This window comes from Symphalangus syndactylus, chromosome 3 (assembly GCF_028878055.3).
Source record: "Symphalangus syndactylus isolate Jambi chromosome 3, NHGRI_mSymSyn1-v2.1_pri, whole genome shotgun sequence".
Taxonomy (NCBI): Eukaryota; Metazoa; Chordata; class Mammalia; order Primates; family Hylobatidae; genus Symphalangus; species Symphalangus syndactylus.
In genome coordinates this window covers 60,344,659-60,363,023 of record NC_072425.2, presented here as the reverse complement: position 1 = coordinate 60,363,023, position 18,365 = coordinate 60,344,659, and the positions used below count along the sequence as shown (strand labels likewise).

General features: G+C 39.9%; 2 protein-coding genes across 19 annotated transcripts in view; one reads left to right on the top strand and one right to left on the bottom strand.

Annotated features, from left to right (window-relative positions):
- Positions 1-1,887: 1,887 nt before the first annotated feature.
- On the bottom strand, positions 1,888-13,572 carry HNRNPK (heterogeneous nuclear ribonucleoprotein K). Of its 13 annotated transcripts, none has more exons than XM_055272110.2 (17): positions 13,432-13,572; positions 11,305-11,384; positions 11,128-11,212; positions 10,610-10,707; positions 9,921-9,977; positions 8,385-8,428; positions 7,440-7,512; positions 6,833-6,904; positions 6,217-6,330; positions 5,781-5,909; positions 4,828-5,135; positions 4,638-4,692; positions 4,249-4,332; positions 3,872-3,887; positions 3,712-3,794; positions 3,142-3,311; positions 1,888-2,420 (listed from the first exon to the last, which is right to left on the bottom strand). In XM_055272110.2, the coding sequence occupies exons 3-17, from the start codon at positions 11,183-11,185 to the stop codon at positions 2,387-2,389; spliced, it is 1,395 nt and encodes a 464-aa protein (XP_055128085.1). In that variant the 5' UTR covers positions 11,186-11,212; positions 11,305-11,384; positions 13,432-13,572; the 3' UTR covers positions 1,888-2,386. The 13 variants fall into 13 exon arrangements, with proteins under 13 accessions (XP_055128085.1, XP_055128089.1, XP_063493019.1 ...); XM_055272114.2 differs by having other exon boundaries at positions 1,888-2,360; XM_063636949.1 differs by having other exon boundaries at positions 3,712-3,779.
- The window catches only part of RMI1 (RecQ mediated genome instability 1), a 25,248-nt gene continuing 19,511 nt past the window's right edge, over positions 12,629-18,365 (top strand). For 3 of the 6 annotated variants that reach the window (XM_063636941.1, XM_063636944.1, XM_063636943.1), the window contains exon 1: positions 13,674-13,820. The gene's annotated coding sequence lies outside the window, so the exon portion shown is untranslated. Of the gene's footprint in view, positions 12,751-13,653; positions 13,934-18,365 lie in introns of those variants that run through there. The other 3 variants (XM_063636942.1, XM_055272108.2, XM_055272109.2) reach the window with 3 other exon arrangements.

Here is an 18,365-nt window from a genome sequence, read left to right as displayed (position 1 = left end):
AAATTTTAAATACCATTTACCAATCAATAGCAGTGGCAATGCAAAAGGCCCCTCTCCCTCCCAAAGCTGTATATCAAAGATATCAATGCCAGATATTCTTCAATCCATTAAGTCTTCAGTAGAATGTGTTTAAGGTCTGAAATTATTGGAAAATGCAAAAGTGAAAACATTTGCAGCTAATAGTCCACGTGTTTACATAACTCATTTACAGGTAACAGATAAAAGCTTTGGAAGCCAGTGTTCTCTCCAGGGATGCTTTCCTCCAGTAGGATTAACAATTTGACTGAAGTGTTGTCATTTTTCCTTAGGGGTAAAGGCTCATTTCACCCTGAGCAACCCCAACTCACCCACACTGGGGAAACCATACTACAGGTAGCATTCACTAGTTTTAAGTGATATTTTTACATTTATTTCATATTCTTCGTTAATCAAAAGATCACTCTACGCCCCTCCCCAAACTGTCACTCAACTCTAATTCCCTTAAAAGACATTATTCTGTTATACTATTAATACTTACATGAATTCTAGAACTGCCCAACTGTTACTTTTATTATACACAAGCCTCTGACCTAAATTCAATAATTACACTCATGACTCCTTTCCTATATAGTTGTTCATCTGTTTTGAGAAAGGAGGATTGCTTGTGCCCAGAAGATGGAGGTTGCAGTGAGCCAAGATTATGCCACTGCACTCCAGACTGGGAAAAAGAGCAAGACACTGTCTCAAAAAACAAAACTAGAAGTTTTCAAGCTTTCTGGACAGCTGGAGGTTAATTAGTAGTATTTCAGGAATATGGGCCGGGAACCATACTCTGCAGTTATTTTACATTATCTCCGATATTCTCAAACATCAAGCTAAAGCTATTTGAGAGAAAGGAACCAAGTAACTCACTCAAAATTTCTCATAGGTAATGAGGAAAGCTCTGGCTGACTATAAGAAAAAAAAAATTGGATGACTAGGCTCTCATTTTGCTAAATTACCACTTTAATAAATTATGAGCCCAACTACCACCCCTGCCAGCTTTCACTTATAAATGCTAGAAAAACACTTCACACAAAAAAATATATAAGATTACTATATTTCCTTTTAAGAGGAACGTTTCAACAAATTTTACAGGTGTCAATCAACCCTTGTTCAAATTGGGCACACATCAACTCTAGCATCATGGGTGTTTTATTTATTTGGAAGTGAATTTTAACTATCAATACAAATGCCAAGATACTACACAAAACATCCACAGGAACTTTTTTCATCTTTTTTTTGAATTGTACACAAACATTTCCTACATAATCCAACATACAACAGAGAAATGGTACATCTTTTTCTTTCAATTTGCATACAATGGAAAAACAAGTATATATATATTTTACAAAGTTTAACTAATAAGACACTAGAGCAAGTTGACAGTTTAAGTCTATAGGTGAGAAATTATCTAATAAAAATAATCAATTTTTTTCAGCATTAGTCACTTCCATAACCAAGTGTTATTCTGATTAATAAAACTTGCTGCCAATCAGAATTCTGGTATATACTCATACCATTACTCAACTTGTAGTACTGCTCCCCACCTTAGTTCTTCACAACTAACATAGAAAATTGTTGAAAAAGTAGGGGCAAGCATTTGCAAAAACAAACAAAAAATCCCCAGCTTATTATAAGCATGAATATGTATGATGGAATTTCTTCCCAGCAATAGACTTCCAAACCATCAAGAAATCACCAGAACTAAGTTTGCCGTTATTTTGCCTATGTCCAACAAGAGATGCACTTATATGTCCAACAGAGGAGCTGAAAATTAAACTTAGTGTTTAGTTTGGGGGTGGGTTGGGAAATTCAGCCACCATTTAAAAATGACTGTCTTAAAAAAAAAAAAATGACCACCAAAAATAGGTTCACTAAATTTATTTTAAAAATCATAAAACGTTTCTTACAAAAGAGCATTACATTCTGCACACTGCTCTGAACAGATGCCAGGGACATGTGGACTATTGTTACTTTTCCTCCCTGTCCCACCCCCCAAATGTTACAGTGACCACAAAGCAAGGTGTTCACAATAATTACATGGGGGGAATTTTTTTAAACCACCAACAATAACAAAAAATAAAATCCACTCACTCTGCTGCTGTTTCAAAATTTCAATGTTAGTTTTTGCACGCCCTTCCCCCCCCCAACCCTGTTTGTAAGGAACTAAAACATTACATCTGGTGAACAGCAAAGATTTCACTACACCTCAAATGCAGAACACCTATGAAGCAGAGGAATGTTGGCTTTTTAAACAGAAGCAGATAAAAAAAAAAAGATGCAGGACTCCTTCAGTTCTTCACTAGTCTTAGAAAAACTTTCCAGAATACTGCTTCACACTATAAAAAAGAAAAAATATCTTGCATTAGAATCCTTCAACATCTGCATACTGCTTCACACTATAAAAGAAAAGAAAAAAAAGTGCGAATTAGAATTTTTGCTCGTAACATCTTAATCAACATCAAGACAATTTCAATGCTAAATTAAAATGATAAACATGTCCATTACAATTAGAAGAGTTCAAAAACCATTAGCAATTACAAATTAAAGCAATGTTAAGTGTCAAGAAAAATGATGAGTAGTAAATCAGACATTAGTAGAACAGAATTAAGAAAACGGAATTGAAAGTTGTTAATATTTGGTAGAAAAGACAAAGAATGCTAGTAAGGTGTGAAATGCTGCATTTTACAGCACCAATCATTTGTCCTGTAGAGGCATGGCCTGTGCCATATGGCAGACTGTGATTTGTTGTCGATTTAGTTATCTAAAAACAACAAAATCACTAGTCTTCCACACAGAACTAGGCCAACATCCAATGAATCTTCTATATTTTCTACAGGCTCTGTACAATTTTGTAACAAGTGGTTTTGGCAGCAGTTTTCACCAGAGAAATGAGAAGTTTGCTTGGTTAAGGCTTCTTCCAGCAAGATTAGTATTGAATGTCTTCGTTTTAGTAAGAAAGCAGAAGAAAATTAAGGCAAACTATTAGAATGTTTAGAAGTTAGGTCCCCAAAAGGTTGAGACACCATGGCTTCTAAAAGAAAAAAATCAATTGAGAAGAAAAGCTTTTTAAAGGTTTTAGTACATATAAGCTAACACAAAGCTAAACTTAAAACTGACCTGTTCTGCAGCAAATACTGTGCATTCTGTATCTGGTCCTGTGTTCCTGTAATGGTAATGATCCGATCTTCGGATCCTTCTAAAGGTTCATCAATTTTGATCGAAGCTCCCGACTCATGACGGATTTGTTTAATCCGCTGACCACCTTTGCCAATAATAGATCCAGCCAACTGAAAAGATTTTTTAGAAGTATGTGTTTACGATATACTTTTAACATTTACTACCTGTATTTTCAAGGAACATGAAGTGTATTAATTTTATTCATTCAGACCCTTAACTGATTATCTAACGCTCCCTAAACCTGTCAAGGTTTGAGTTATAATGTATTTATGTCACACTTACTAATGTTTCCCTTAGTTAAGGGCTCAAAACCCTCTTAACTACTTTTATTAATAGCACTGATCACTTGACAAGACTCAAACAGCAGACAACCCAGCTCACTAAAGCCCATTAACATAACCTCAATCCTAAATGTATTTTTGTTAAAACCTTCTGAATTAAAAAATATACAGAAAGGAGGAATAATCATAAAAGTGATAAAATGTTCCTGGTAGTATTAAAGATACTTACATCTTTGGGAATAGTTACTTGTGTAGTAATAATAGGTCCACCAAGATCACCATATGAGCCACGACCCCCTGCATAGGAATAATCTGATTTAAATAATGAGCAGTAAGTTCATTTAAAAAGTATGAAATTAATGTTTGACTTCACAAAGGAGAGAACTTACCATATCCGGAGCCACCCTAAAAACAGAAAGAAAAAAATAGAAAATTACTTTGCCGTTGTAATTACTACCTGTACTTTTAAAAAATTCATTTAATAAAATGGAGTCTTGCTATGTTGCCCAGGCTGGTCTCAAACTCTCAGGCTCAAGTGATCCTCCTGCCTCACTCTTTAGTAGTTGGGATTATGAGTGAGCACCACTGCACGCAGCTTCACTATTCAAGTATTTTAATACTCATAAAATCCCTCTTCAGGAAACCAAAGTCCTCCTGTATCCTATTTTCAGTAAGTATCCTCAGGGGAGGATAAAAAACTTACTGGAGAGCAGGTAAGTATCTTAAATTATCACTGATACACACACGAACAACTATGATACTCAACCTGTGGTTCATAAGCCATCTGCCATTCTGATGGGCTCCATGTATCTATTGCAGAGTCCCAAGTTTCATCAGCACTGAAACCAACCTGTTAGAGATAAAAATATTAACATGAACCTGCACTGTATTTCGTTATAGAGCCGTTTTTATATGCCTAATTTACATGTTACATTAAAACAAAAGAGGGTACATATATAGGCAGCAATTATGTAATCGAGGGGAACAAAGCTCAATCAAGTGCAGCAAATAATAGAAGTAATTATTTAACTAGTAATCCAAACAAAATTTACTTGTAAGAAAAGTTTTTAATCACTATAACCTTCAACAAAACGTGAACTACATTGTGACAACCCTCACAGACACAACACACTGGTAATAAACCAAAGTTCTTACCATGCCGTCGTAACGGTCTCCAGGTCTCCCTCTTCTGTCATAGGCCATGAGGTCTCTGCAAGCATAGTACTTGTTGTAATCTAAACGTGTTTACATGCCAAACATATCAAATCAAAGTCTACCTTGTCTACCACTAAGTGCAGCCTCTTGTGGGTTAATAATTCATAGATGGGGAAAAAAAAAAACTTACCCCCCTCTAGGTGGTGGTGGTGGAGGAAGAGGAAGATTCCGAGCTCTGCTACCACCCCGGCCGCCTCGTCCAGGAGGAGGGGGAGGTGGTCCTCGACGAGGGCTCATATCATCGTAATCTCTTCTAGATGGGGGCATGGGACGCCCACCCCGACCAGGAGGCATTCTGTCAAAACCACCTCTTCCCCGCATGGGAAATCCCACTGGACGTCCACGGCGGTCATCAAACATCATTGTAAAACCACCATAATCATAGGTTTCATCGTAAAAATTGGGATCATAAGGCTGTGCACGTCCTTTGATGGGAGACTAAAAACAGAGATGGAACAAACTTACAGACTGAAGAAAAAGAGTCCGGCTTCATATCAACCCTTCTAACATCATCATCAAACAAAATATAAGTCATTCCCCCATCAGGAGGCAGTAGAGGCAGAAACAGGAATTATGTCCATGCTAACAGTAGCAAAGTAAAGATTCCAAAGAAATCCAATACTTTTGGCAAGTACTAAATAAAAGTGAGTTCTATTCCCTGTACAGGGAGAAGTAACAGCTTGCTCTTACACTTAGATCATAAGAAACCACAAAGCCCTCCCATTTTACATGACAAATTACAATGCACATTTCACAAGGGCTGAAGAGATGAGTCTTGGCAAGCCTGTAATCCATACTGAGGCACCTGAGATAGGAAGCCCTGCAGCGTAGTTACAAAGACACAAGCAACACTATAGGAAATTCATTCGAAGGATCAAAGTCTATAGAAATACCACCAACAAATTACCACTCTCTTTCAAAACCATTTTTAAATTAAAGTGATGGCTGAAGCCAGGTGATAGAAAATTGCCAGGGAAAGGGCAAATGACGACTATTAGACTAAATGCTCTGAAGCTACTTTTGCAGAAGGTTATCACTTTGTGTCATAAAATCAAGTGTAAACAAAAAAGTGTTCTAAAGTACCTCAGATATAAGATCAAGGATGATCTTTATGCACTCTACAACCCTATCGGGTTTTCCTCCAATAAGAACAACTCTGTCAGTGGAATGAGGACAGCATTCCTGGAAAAGCTTGATGGTGGTTTGAGTGTTCTGTAGTAAGATCATAAAAAAAAAATAATTAGAAGAAAATTAGCTTTCCTAGGTTCAGTGAAAATTGCATTTGAATTCAACAATTATCCTCCCACAATATAAAAACTTCATTAATTATCACAGGGCTTTGCAATGGTATAAAAATTTGACATAATAACATGTCTGGCAGTGCGACATTTTTTGTCATTTGTGATAAGCAATCTTTGGAGGGAACTGAGAGGGGAAGCGAGAGAAGCTCACAGAAACAAGTCTATATGAAAATTTACTTTCCAGCAAAGAATATGGCAGAATTTTTTTTTTTTTTTACCTCTCGAAGTTCTTTGATTTTAGCACCTTTGACCCCAATAATTCCTCCTGCTAGACTCTGATGAATCAACAGCCTCAACTCGCAGTCAAAGTCACTTCCTTTATAGTGTTGGTACTGTGGAGGGAGAGTTATAAAATTTTAGTCTCAAATCAACAATTCCCCAATACACACTTATCTGCTATAAGCATAACAATAATATACTGTTGCAGTGAGCAACCTGAATTTATATTTCAATAACTTTACCAGTTATGTGCTTATTATCCTCAATAGCCAGGCCCAAAAAGGACATTCTGCACCACCTTAAAAAACTATTTTATTTTCAGGTCCTGCAACACCATACCCACACTGCAGCCATTTAGCATGTCGCTGTTACCACAAAATTATTATTAACATTCAAATAACACCATAATAAAAATGACTGCAAAGCACTTTGCAAATGTAGTTAATTCCCACTGCAGCATGGAGCAGGGTCAACAGTGAGTTGTAAGACCATTCATGTATCATGTTTTTAAGCCTTTTTCTATAGAGATGGGAAAAGCACACTATGTTAAAAATATAATCGATCCTATGGGCCAGGCTCCATACTTCAGTGGGGTTCAATGGCACTATGACATACATTTAAGCATTCCACAGCATCAGATTCGAGCGGGAGCTGGCTGGTTGCAGTGGGTGATGGCAACTGCAGGCCCTGAAAGTAGAAAAATAAGAGTAATAGGTTAAGTGTCTAGCGTGATCAGGCTATTGTCGCATATATTGGTAAAGCTACTACAACATATTTTAAATCTACATTATTAAATAATGAGAAACTGCTTTATTCAACATTAAGATGATACAAAACATAAAATACTCTTCTCTATATACCTAGTGAATTATGTAGTCTTAAAATCCTAACTAAATCTAAGTAATTCTCCTTTTCAACATATTCCCACAAATATTCTAATTGTAAAAATCTCTCTTCTAAAACTAAAGCCCATAAAATACATACTAAACCCATGAAAGCACATGACCACAGATAAGTTCACATTTACTCCAGGAGTGGCCAGCCTGTTTTTTTTTTTTTTTAAAACAAGTTACTCATGTACAAAATTATGTAGCAGGTTAAGATACTGCTACAAACTGTCATATCCATTGTCTCTCCACCTCCCCCATCATACACCAATACAACATACTTTAAACATTCCCCCCTCATATCGTCAAATACATTTAAAAGAAAATGAGCCTACCTCTTCCAAGGTAGGGATGATTTTCTTCAGAATTTCTCCAATTGTTTCAATATCAGCACTGATACTCAATATGCTGTCAAACACCACAAATACCAGATAGTACAAAAAAGGTGGAAAAGAAAAATGAGTTTTGTGTTTGTCACCAAATCATACAAACTTTTACAGAGATGTAACATACGATTATTTAATATTCCCCATTTAAAGTAGCCTATTTATAGATTTCTCACATGCATTTTGTTTTATACCCAATACAGACATGGTAACAATATTAGGAGACTTGCAGAGAGACAGAGAGAATGGGCTTTTGGAAGGGCTCAGATTAAGTGGGCAATAAACTGACCAGAACTGAAGCAGAGTTGAATATTTATGTTCCCCGCCACCACTAAGGTAAGGATACCCTCGCTGTTACATTGGTAAAACTGGCACACCTTCTCTTAGGCAAAGTGGGGGAATATGCAAGTGGTGAACATTGTATCTGGAGTAAGGTTATGAATACCAGTTAGAAATTAGATCACTAATGGGCTCTGCAAGAAAACAAATACAAATGCAAGACAAAACAAAGACAACACAAATGAGAAGTGAAGGAAAGTGAACCAGAGTTAGCATTTCATCAGAAAAAATTATGAACAGGCAATGTTGGGAAGCAAGGTGGGCCACAAAGACAGAGCGAGAGACTATTTTGGTAACAATTTGATTTACAATGCGGCAAATATGCAACACTTGAAGCTGTGCTCCTTCCATCGAAATAAAATTAGTGGATCGTTTGGGTGGGCAACTCACGGTAAAAGTTCAGTGACAAAAAGACTTAATGGGGAAAATAAGACAGAAACTTGAAAAACAATACACCGTCTAAAGGGGATACTATTTAATTATATAAAAGGCAGGTAATAAAATACATTTCTCTCTTTCTAATCAGGCAGTGAGGCATAAACTGTTGGGACATACCGCTCGGGGCCACTGCTGTCTGGGACTGAAACACTGGCATTGTACTGCATTGGTCATTGGCGTTCGTGGATGTTGGCATTGGGCATGGGCATTCAATCAGAAGTTGTCAAGTATGGTACCCGTTTGGCAACGAGCACATTTTTGGGCATAGCCAACCAGGGTTTTCACATGGGCGTTCAGGGGCGGATGGGCCAACGTCATGGTGGGCAACGCAGGGGTAAGTCGATCCAGTACATGGGCAACGGAGATATATGGCCAAAAAAACAAGGAGAGGGAAAAGGGGGAAAAGCAATAAATTTTAATTTAATACAAACTATACTCATACTCTCAATTAATGAAACAAGCTTAAGTTGTTCTGAAGACTAACACAATAATGGACTTCTCTAAATCTGACTGTGGCTTAACATTAAGGACCTCAAATGATGGTTCTAGCCTTTTTATTTTTTAAGAAAAACAAATGATGTTTCAGTAGCAGGCTGGCTCATGAGGGTAGACACAAAACCTGACTCAAAGTTTACTGAAATTCTTGAGGAAATGGGGAAATTAATAACCCAGATAATTATACAGAACATCTGGATTAAGAGGAGAGAGGTTTATAAAAGACAAAACAAAAATTCCCACACCACCAAAAACCCTAACTAATAAGACTGGTTTGGTTTTCTGGAGGTTTTGAAACGCATTCCTAGATCCTAACAGGCAAGTTTGTAAAATTTTAAACAAATTTTCAAGTTCAGTTTACAGTAATCAAGAGGAACATACAAAGATCTGCGACCAAGAGAGAAATGAAATACTGTCAAATAAGTACTCGACACAAAGTTATTTGCCTCATTTTTAGCAAGAAAAACATTAAGAAATGTGTACACTATGAGAAAAAAAATTTAGAAATTTTGGTGTAGCCAAGTCCTATAAATGTGCTCACTTCTGGCACTGCCAACATTTAATGTGTCTAATCACAAGAGTCAACCCACTGTAAAATGAAGACTCAAACAAATCATAGGCATTGACGAACAGTTTCCCAATTATAAGATTAAGTGCCTACTCTATTCTTTACCCATATTTAAATCATGCAACCTTAACATTAAATTCTTTGTGCTCCATGTGCAAGCTGTTAAAGAACAGATGGACATTTTTCTTCCCAAAGAAAACAAAAAAATTTTTCTGGATTTAACCAGCCACCTGCAATGGTTTTCAGTAATACTGTAATTGATTCACACACAGGAAATGGTGCAATCAAGGATTTTTACACTTTGTCGCTATTTCTAATTAAGATGGTATCTTGCTTGATGAAGTGAATAATTTGGTGGACTCTTATTAGAATGTGAAGAGGTTTAAAAGAAACCACCCCCTCACCCTGCTCAATCTGGGCTTTTGTTAAAACAGGAATGGATAACTTCGAAATCAATTCTGTAATAATAAATTATTACAAATGTCTTTGTAGCTAAACTATGAAATGATTTCTAGGATGTAAATCTTTAAATTTCTATAGACATATAAACTGAAGCTGCTCGTGTAGTAGTTTAAACTCTTAATACTTACGTCTGTACGGAGAGCCTTAATATTCTTGCCTCCTTTTCCAATCACTGCCCCAGCATTCTGCAGAAGATACAAAAACAAAAAATTATTTTGCCTTTCCCTAAAATTAATAGCTACCTATGCTCTTAGATTTTGCTAAAAAATCCTCCAACCTGTTTGTCATAAGAATAAAAATCTATTTGGGGATGTAAAAACGACCAGGCCAAAACCAAACCAAAAATCAAAACATAATTCTAAATGCTGTGAGGACTAGTTTGGAATACTCAACGTCAGAAATAACACCAAGTAAAAATAAAACTAAGCACAGATTTTATAGCACCCTTTGGTAAAATAAGTCAATTAATTTAATATTGGTAGGTACCTTCATATTGTGCCCCATGATAAAACAATAAACTGCCAACCAAGCAGTTTCCTAAGGAGTCCACACATAATTAAGATTTAATCTATTAACACTTTAAGAATCACACCCTCCTCCTAGTTTGACCTGTAGTGGTGGTTCACTACAGCAAAGGCTTTAATCTTAACTATTAGTGGAATAACAAAACCATCAGAGCCTTCAAGTCTGTTTAGTAAGAACCAAATGTTTTATATTCTTCAATCTGTAAAACTTTGACATTCTAGAAAGCCAAACCAGACCTTAATTTCTACTTGAATATGAACCACCTTCAAATTTTCAAGAATAAAATTTATACCTTGCTCTGAAGCAGAATGCGTAATTCAACCATCTCATCAGTGTTTCTAGATCTTTTAAATGCTTGTTCCTCTTCCATATCTTCTGCAGGGCGTTTACCTAAAAATTAACAGTTCAGATTTCAAAAAAAGCAGCGAAGTCTCCAAAGCAACTCCATTCTGTTTCAAGAGACTTGTTGCTAATCTTAGGCATGTTTTAAAAAGACCAAAGGCATTGCTATAGACTTGAACGTTATGCTTCCATCTAGTAAAATGCACCAAACACAAAATACTGCAACAAAATACTTCAAAGGACTTGAAATCCCAAAATGCAAGGAAAAATTATTTTTATGCAAATCAGTTACTTCTACTTCATAAATAAAAGCTAAGATGTAACTACTGATAAATCGCAGAATTAAAATTACCTACATAAACAGTAATACCCAAATTTCACCACACACTCCTAAGGCAATAATTAACAGAATAAGGCAATTTATTAACAAAATAAAAAAATACTGTTAAAACTAAAATTTCTTCTCACCAAATTCACCATTGGTTTCAGTGTTAGGGAAGGTTTCTTCTGGCTGTTCAGTTTCCATATTCTTTTATTAAACGGGCACACCAATCTGTTGAAAAATAAAGAAGCTAATACATTTGGCTTATTGGAAAGCGAGCTGTAGAAAAAAAAAAAAAAAAAGACATTGCTTCTAGAACGTACCAGTTACTATATATCCTTGCAGAGCAGAACTGAAGCGTTCTGGGTCGGACCAACAACTGACACCCCAGTGCTGCAGTAGCCTGTAAGAATCAATACAAATCACTTTTGCTTTTGTTTATTCTTATTACTGAATATTTGTTTCTGATCACAGTGAACACTGATTCGAACCCAAAAAACTAGCTGTTTCTAAAACTTGATTCTTCATTTTAGGGTTTCACAATTCAAATGACTGCCTAAAAAATACAAAATTCAAGGGAGCCTGGTTTCATTTTTTGCTAAGTTAGAACAATAACTTTTAGCCACTAGATTAAGTCCCACCACAGCAACGAATTGTTTTATACGGCACATTCCCAAAAGCCTGAAAAGATAAATGTCATGCACAAAGCATACATTTATGAAAAATCACAATGCATCTTATTCACTGGAAAAACTAATTTTATACTAAAACTTCCAATTGCTTTTCTATTTCTTTCGACTGATGCTTGAAGCGATCTTATGTGACATCTCCAAAGTTTACAAATAACAACGGCAATTGCGAACACATCCAACAACCAGAACAATCTACCGGAGGGATAAATCCAAAAATCTAATACAGGACCAGACTCAAACTACCACACTACCAGTCTATTAATCAGCGAAGCAAATGGAGCCCTTGAAAACTAACAGTCACTAGCGGATTATTTTAAATTAGGCTTAACAGAGTACAACACGACAATTATGCCTATAATACGAAAACTAAAGCGTCTACGTGCCAGAACGGTCGATAAGACTGCAAACAGCCCTTTTTTAAGCTTCCCTCTTGTCGGGACTAGGAGTTGGCAAGCGGCCTCTACTAGAAGGTTGGCTAGACAGCAAAGAGCCAACAAGCGAGGCACATTTATGCCTCCCATTCTCCCATACCGTTGGTCGACTTATTGTTCTCCTAACGACTAACTGAAACGACATTCTTCGGGCCCAGCAGTCAATTTCTGAGGTGTGGTGGGAGATTTGGATAAGAAAGTTTAAGCAAAAACAGCAGGGCTTATCTGTAAGAATAACGTTGCCGCGTGCCGTTCACCCTTCGGGTCCTGCAGTCGCTAGTCCTCAGGCCCCGAAAATCCGCTAAGTATGCGCTCGACTGGCCGAGCGCCAATGCGCCCTCCCCTCCCCGCCTCCCGGTACCGGGATCAGAAATAGCCGGGTAACAGGACGGGAAAAAGCGAAAGCCGACAGCAGAAGCGCCGCACCTCTCCTCACCCGGATCCGACAGGAAATGGCGGCCCGCGTAATGGCGACTACGTGCTACTAGGCGGAGCCGAGCGCCGACCCCCTCCCCCACCCACCACGCGGTCCCGAGGTCTCATCCCCCGCATCCTCCCCCCCACTGCCCGAGACAAAGCCATCGAGGCAGCCCCGACCGTTCCAACCCCGCCGCTCCAGCTCCGACCCCAGGCCGGGAGACCCAAGGTGAGGCGGGGCTCACACAAAGAGAGCGGCGGCGCGACCTTCTCCCCGCACCAGCCTCCTTTCCTCCACGAGGTTTCTAGTTCCCAGTGCCACATAGCTCCAACTCATCCTAGAAGCACATGCCTCAGGAATCCCCGAAGTCTCTAGGACCACAACGCGGACTGCGGATACACGCTCAGGGAAATGGCGGAGGTGGGGGAGGGGACGCCGGGCAACGTTCCCACTCGGAAAAGCGGCCAAACACCAAAGCGGCCCCCAGAACGCCTCCCTCAAGCGGAAAAACTGGGCTCCGACCCTCACCTCCACGAGCCGCTCCCCCAACCCGGCTTCTCACCGCGCGAGGATGCCGTCCCTCCGCCGCCGCGCCGCCTCAGCCGGTCGGAGCTAGACAGAAAACGAGCGCAGGCTCCCCTCCCCCGCCTTCTCGCGTCCTCCCCGCCGTCGCGCCCTATTGGCTGCCAGGGCTTCAGCGATGGTGCGAGGGCGAAGCGATTGGCCCGAGGCCACGTCAATCAAGGCGACGGAGGCGACAACCCCGCCTACCGCCAGCGCCTCCCTTCGGGCTGGGAGGCCACTAAGGGCTCGAGAAAACCCGGGCTTGGGAAAAGTCAACGCAGCCTTTCAGGGAGGCCCAACCCTTACCCGAATCAGCAATACCCAAGCTCCAATAACTCCAATTACCTATATGCCGCGAACAAGTGGGACACAGGCAAGACGTCGAGGTCAGTGCAGCAGAGAAACAGAGGATAATGGCGTCTGCAGTGCTGTCGCCTGGAGCGCCCTCCTTCTTTCTCGTTCGCGCACTCTCTAGTTGGGGGGAGGGGCGGCTAGGGGGCGAACCTCTCGCGAGATCTAACAACTGCCTAGTTCACGCGCACAGGGAGGGGGCGGGGAAGGGGCGTTTCCCAGCCCTGAAGGAGTCCTTTGGGGTTGGAGGAGGGGCGCGAGCGCGCGGCAAATCGGGCGGGAAGAGGCAAAAAGGGATCTGGGAGCGCGCCGCGGCGGTTCCTGTCCTTACAGTTGCGCGGCCCAGGGACCGATGTTGCGCGAGGGAAATGCGGGACGCCCAGGTCGGTGCTCGGCCCAGACTTACGCCCCTGTTTTCACAGCCCACACTCGTGCCCGAAGCCCCTTACCCCCGCCCAGGCTGTGGTCTGTGGGCTGCGGGACGAGCTGCGGCGCGGTAAGTGCGGGCCGTCTGCGTCCGCTGGGCCGGGCCCACGCTTCGGAAACCCGCTGTTTGTAACGGTCCGGGGCGCCCGTCAGCCAAGGCCGGGCCCGGGGGCGCAGCTGGCGGTTCTCGGCCCGCCTTGCGCTGGGGCGGGAGCCAGGGAAACGCGGTGCGAGCCTGGGAGTACTGGAGAACTTCTCGCCGAGAGGGCACAGGCAGTTTCACAGGGCTCTCCGTTCTGAGACTTTCTTCTTGGGTAATGGGACCTGAGATGGAAGTGTTTTGTAGTGTCGTCGCTGTAGTTTATTCCGATAAAATTTTTAGGCAATAAATATTGCCCTTGTCTCCTAAAATGAATGCATATCGCTAAATACGTTGCACATCTCCACGTTCCATTCAAAGCGCCTGCCTTGTGGCAGTGATGAAAACAGACAAAAACCCTCGCCCTCAAACGTGCTCCTGTTCTAGCGGGTTCAGCGCACACTTGCATTGTATTCGGTTCCTTACTTCTAAGGCTCCTGCGCCAAGCTTTCATGACTTCCTTTGTTAAGGCACATAAGGTCACTTTCAATCGGTGACAGCCCTGGGAAATCTCCAGCCCTGGTAATACCCGCTTTCCACATCCTTACTCGTCAACCTTCCAGCCTCCGCCCACAATCCCAAACTCATTTTGAAGCATAAAGATGTTATAATCTGCACATAAAGTGAAATCCACCATTGGCCGAATACATGCATATATTTTAGTGGTGATGAATTTGTGCTGATTCATTCCTGTTATAATGTTTCCTTCTTGGGTAATTTGCAAAAGATATATACCAGCATTCTTTTAAATGGCCATGATTGCATCCACCCAGCATCTTTTACTTGACTGATTAGAGGAAAACTCTTGTTAGGGCGCACTGAGGATTTCATGATAAACACCAGTATTTACATTCTGGGAGGATACGTTAACACATACTGTTAGAACATAATGTCCGGGATTGTGGAGTTTATAAAAGTTCTCTTTAAGTGGTAATATAATTTTTTAAATGGTCCCCACCATGTAGAGTGTGTAGTCTTGTTGGGTACGTAAAAACTCACATTTCAGTTCTAAAACAAAGTTCAGAATTTTATTAAATATTCAAAACCGATATGTTTATGTAGGGCTGAGGATACTTGGATCATAGAGATTTAATCCGCCGGTTAGTATTTGCAACATTTAATTGAGTTTGTCGTTGAAAACCTGAGACATGTCACTGACACTAATATGCACAAATAGCGGTACGGTAATGATGCTGTGCTTTCGTTCAAGTTAGTATTTATGTTGCAGTCATCATTTTCTTGATAAGGAGTGATGAGTGGGAATCACAAGTAAGCAGCCCTATGTAAGAACCTCTTCTGGCCGGGCACGGTGGCTCACGCCTGTAATCCCAGCACTTTGGGAGGCCGAGGCGGGTGGATCACCAGGTCAGGAGATCGAGACCATGCTGGCTAACATGGTGAAACCCCGTCTCTACTAAAAAGACAAAAAAAAAATTAGCCGGGCGTGGTGGCAGGAGCCTGTAGTCCCAGCTACTCGGGAGGCTGAGGCAGGAGAATGGCGTGAACCCGGGAGGCGGAGCTTGCAGTGAGCCAAGATCACACCACTGCACTCCAGCCTGGGCGACAGAGCGAGACCCTGTCTCAAAAAAAAAAAAAAAAAAGAACCTCTTCCTCCCAATTTCATTGTCCAGACTGGACCCCGACTGATGTAAATTATTCATCCCCTCTAGATGCCATTGTGGGATGGTTGCTATTTTTCCCCCATTTGATTTCTTCTTTACCTCTTTTAATTTTTAGGTTTGCTCTTTAAATAACAGGAAAGTCTGTTTTTTCTCCATCCTTTTATTCTCTGTTTGAAATGAAGACTTTTCAACCCAATAATTTTATACCTATGTTCATTCAAGAACTTACCAATACATTCATTGACTCCAGTCATTACAATGGTGTAATGGTGTAGTGATCATTTTGGACTCAGTGAATTTAGACCCAATATTACTTAGATGGGGGATTTACTTTAGATGGGCTAATATAATTGAGAATGTACACTATCCAGCTGCATTATTGTTTAAAATAGTATTTATAACTGCTATTTCCTGAGTTCCCCACTGTGCTAAACCTTGTGCTGGCAGTTTAATACTTTTTAGAGTTCTTTGAGCAAGTTGTTAGTTATCTTTGTTTTGTGGACAAACGAACTAACACTAAGAGAAGCTAAGGAACATATCCAAGGTCACATAGCAAAATGGGGTTCCAGATTCTCTTTCTGTCTTTTCCTTACTTTGGGTTATGAAGGATCCACAAAAATCTCCTCTGATTACTTCTTCTAATTTCAGTCATATACAGTATAAATTTTTCCTCCCTAATTTTTGGAGTATCTTCTCAAAAATTCCAGGATTACCTTGAACTCATCCTCAATGAGTTAAAATGTAGACTTACCTTTATTGTTTAGATGAAGATAATGGAAATGTGGAGTAGATTTAAATATTCGTTAGTGCTTTTAAGTCTCAGCTATTGTCGGAATGACACACGTAATGTCCAAAAGGATGACACTCCTGCCTCGCTTTTTATTAAAAAAAAAAAAATTGGAATATATGAGGCTGACTGAAAATTAATCTGTAAATCAAATATGCCTAGACCTTCGTGGTAGGTGATAAAATTTTCCCACTTTATTTTCTTTTGTTCAGTTCCTGGCAGTTCAGATCTAGAATGTAGATTAGTGTGGTCAGCCAAGTTTATCATTCACGCAATGCTAATCAGCTTTCTTAAAAATGTTTTTTCCTGATTATAGAATCAATGGGGATTAAGCTGTATGTAATTTTATATGTGTTCTTTTTCCCAACAAAATGTGAATGTTATTTCTTTGTCATTAAATAATTCTTAAAAATGGTTTCTTTAAAGATTTCATAGCTTTTCATTTCATGGTGGTAGTGCAATGTATTTAACCTTTTTCCCATTTTGAACATTTTGTTTTTTTCAAAATATAAAAACTCAGTGGTAAACTCTCTGCCACATAAATCTTTGTCTTTATTTTGTTACTTATTGATGCATAAAAGATGTACATGGTTTTGGGGTATATGTGATAATTTAATATATTCACTTAATTTGTAAAGATCAAATCACAGTACCGGGGATATTATCTCCTTAAATATATGGCTTTTTTTTGTCCTTATTTATGATTGTGTCCTTAATTCTGGAACGAGTTTCGTTCTTGTTGCCTAGGCTGGAGTGCAGTGGCACAATCTCGGCTCACTGCAACCTCTGCCTCCTGGGTTCAAACGATTCTCCTGCCTCACCCTCCCGAGTAGCTGGGATTACAGGCATGTGCCACCAAGCTCGGCTAATTTTTTTGTATTTTTAGTAGAGACGGAGTTTCTCCATGTTGGTCAGGCTGGTCTGGAACTCCTGACCTCAGGTGATCCACCCGGCCTGCCAAAGTGCTGGGATTACCAGCTTTGAACATCTTTTTTTCTTTTCTTTTGAGACAAAGTTTTGTTCTTGTTGCCCAGGCTGTAGTGCAGTGGCACAATCTCGGCTCACTGCAACCTCTGCCTCCTTGGTTCAAACAATTCTTCTGTCTCAGCCTCCCCAGTAGCTGGAATTACAGGCATGCGCCACCAGGCTCGGCTAATTTTTTTGTATTGTTAGTAGAGACAGGCTTCTCCATGTTGGTCAGGCTGGTCTTGAACTCCTGACCTCAGGTGATCCACCCACCTCAGCCTCCCAAAGCGCTGGAATTACAGGCGTGAGCCACCGCGCCCAGCCCGAACATATCTTTATAATTTAAAAGACAGTTTTCCAAATTTATTATTATTTTCTTGGACAGTGGAGTTCTTCAGGATCAGGAGCTGTTCTTTGCACATGGGAATTTGTGCTGCCCTTGCTAACCTCTGCCTCTGAGCTGCTTCTACCTGCTTGTGACTATGGTTACCTAATTTCCTAAGCAAAGAAGGGATGAAAACCTTAGAAATTATCTGAAGGACTAGATGCCATTAATATAATTTACCAAATTATTAAAGGTCTCAATTATTAATATCCAGTCTAAACTTTATAATATAGATCTTACATAATATTTTTCCATTTGATTAAACATTTTAATAAGCTTTTCTTTCTAATCCGTAGGAAAAATAACCTATTACACGTCATCTTTTTATTATAATTAAGACATGCAGTTGTAGGAATTATATCCATATCCTAGATCAGTCCTACTTTCTACTTAACTTTGTTGTTAAGTGATGAAATCTGTGTAACAGATGTACGTTAGCAGTTATTTTATTTCCCCTAAAGTTCTTGACTTTTTGGTAAAATATTTGAGAACAGTTGTATTGGAATGCTTGTACGGTGTTAAGTATCTCTTACCACATTTGCTTGTGTTTTACAGGTGTCTTGGTTATCTTTTGGGTGTTTAGTCAATGGAATTTTTTTTCTT

Excerpts from the sequence above, each read along its gene's own strand:
- HNRNPK (XM_063636947.1), bottom strand. The coding sequence starts at position 11,185 with ATGGAAACTGAACAGCCAGAAGAAACCTTCCCTAACACTGAAACCAAT. Across the intron at positions 10,708-11,127 it reads TGAAACCAATGGTGAATTTG|GTAAACGCCCTGCAGAAGAT; the intron begins GTGAGAAGAAAT and ends GTTAATTTTTAG. Across the intron at positions 8,429-9,920 it reads TTAAGGCTCTCCGTACAGAC|TACAATGCCAGTGTTTCAGT; the intron begins GTAAGTATTAAG and ends TGACCAATGCAG.